Source organism: Eimeria mitis, genomic scaffold (genome assembly GCF_000499745.2).
Source record: "Eimeria mitis Houghton genomic scaffold, Emh_scaff2696, whole genome shotgun sequence".
NCBI classification, from domain to species: domain Eukaryota; phylum Apicomplexa; class Conoidasida; order Eucoccidiorida; family Eimeriidae; genus Eimeria; species Eimeria mitis.
Window position 1 is genome coordinate 6660 of NW_013571039.1, and position 1202 is coordinate 7861.

Sequence of the window (1202 nt, forward strand, 5' to 3'; positions counted from 1 at the left end):
TCTCTTCTCTCTGTCTCCGTTTTGCTGCTGAACTGTCTCCTGGGGATCCACCTGCTGCTGCTGCTGCTGCTGCTGCTGCTGCAGCAGCAGCAGCAGCAGCAGCAGCAGCAGCATCAACTCCCTGAACACCATTCCCTGCCTCTCCTCCCCCCTCCCCCCCAGCCCCAGCAGCACCACCAGCAGCACCACCAGCAGCACCACCAGCAGCACCACCAGCAGCAGCACCACCACCAGAAGCAGCAGCAGCAGCAGCAGCAGCAGGTTCCTGCTGCAGCAGCAAGAAAGAAGAGAAGGGGGCCCCCACTCCCCCACGCCAAAGGGCCTCAACCTGCATTTTGTTTTTTGTTAGTGTGCCTGTCTTGTCGCTGCATATCTCCGTGGCTCCCCCCATCGTCTCGCATGCAGCCAGCCGCCGCACGTAGTTCTTGTCTTTCTGTACACAAACCCTAAACCCTAAACCCTAAACCCTAAACCCTAAACCCTAAACCCTAAACATGAAATATGAAACATGAAATAAGAAATAAGAAATAAGAAACACGAGACACTCGACAATAAAAAATAAAAAATAAAAAATAAAAAATAAAAAAAAGAAAATAAAAAATAAAAAATAAAAAAAAAATAATAAATAATAAACAATAAAACAACATTCTTACAATACAGTGGGAGACAGAAACACGACTAGGGAGAATTTAGAGTTCTTTAGGGGTTTGGGGTGTTTGGGGTTTATGGCGGTTTAGGGTTTAGGGTTTAGGGTTTAGACAAACAAGTATTCTTCCAACAGTTTAGGGTTTAGTGTCTAGGGTTTAGGGTTTAGGGTTTAGGGTTTAGGCTGACGAGCATTCTGCCGCCAGAGTAAGCGAGAGAGATAGTAACAGCCAGTCTAGGGTTTAGGGTTTAGGGTTTAGGGTTTAGGGTTTATGCTGACGAGCATTCTGCCGACAGAGTAAGCGAGAGAGATAGTAACAGCCAGCCTAGGGTTTAGGGTTTAGGGTTTAGGGTTTAAGCTGACGAGCATTCTGCCGACGGAGTAAGCGAGTGAGATAGTATCTAGGGTTTAGGGTTTAGGGTTTAGGGTTTATGCTGACGAGCATTCTGCCGAAGGAGTAAGCGAGTGAGATAGTAACAGCCAGTCTAGGGTTTAGGGTTTAGGGTTTAGGGTTTATGCTGACGAGCATTCTGCCGACAGAGTAAGCGAGAGAGAT

At 47.3% G+C, this 1202-nt stretch overlaps 1 protein-coding gene across 1 annotated transcript in view; it reads right to left on the minus strand.

The window, feature by feature from the left end:
• Positions 1–1015, minus strand: part of EMH_0057420 (Ca2+-ATPase, related) — a gene marked incomplete at both ends in the record, with an annotated part of 7415 nt that extends 6400 nt beyond the window's left edge. The window contains 2 exons of the mRNA XM_013497464.1: positions 1–433; positions 1010–1015. The exon at positions 1–433 is cut by the window's left edge and continues 302 nt beyond it. Of these exons, the coding sequence (XP_013352918.1) occupies positions 1–433; positions 1010–1015 (439 nt within the window). The remainder of the gene's footprint in view (positions 434–1009) is intronic.
• Between the last annotated feature and the right edge of the window lie 187 nt (positions 1016–1202).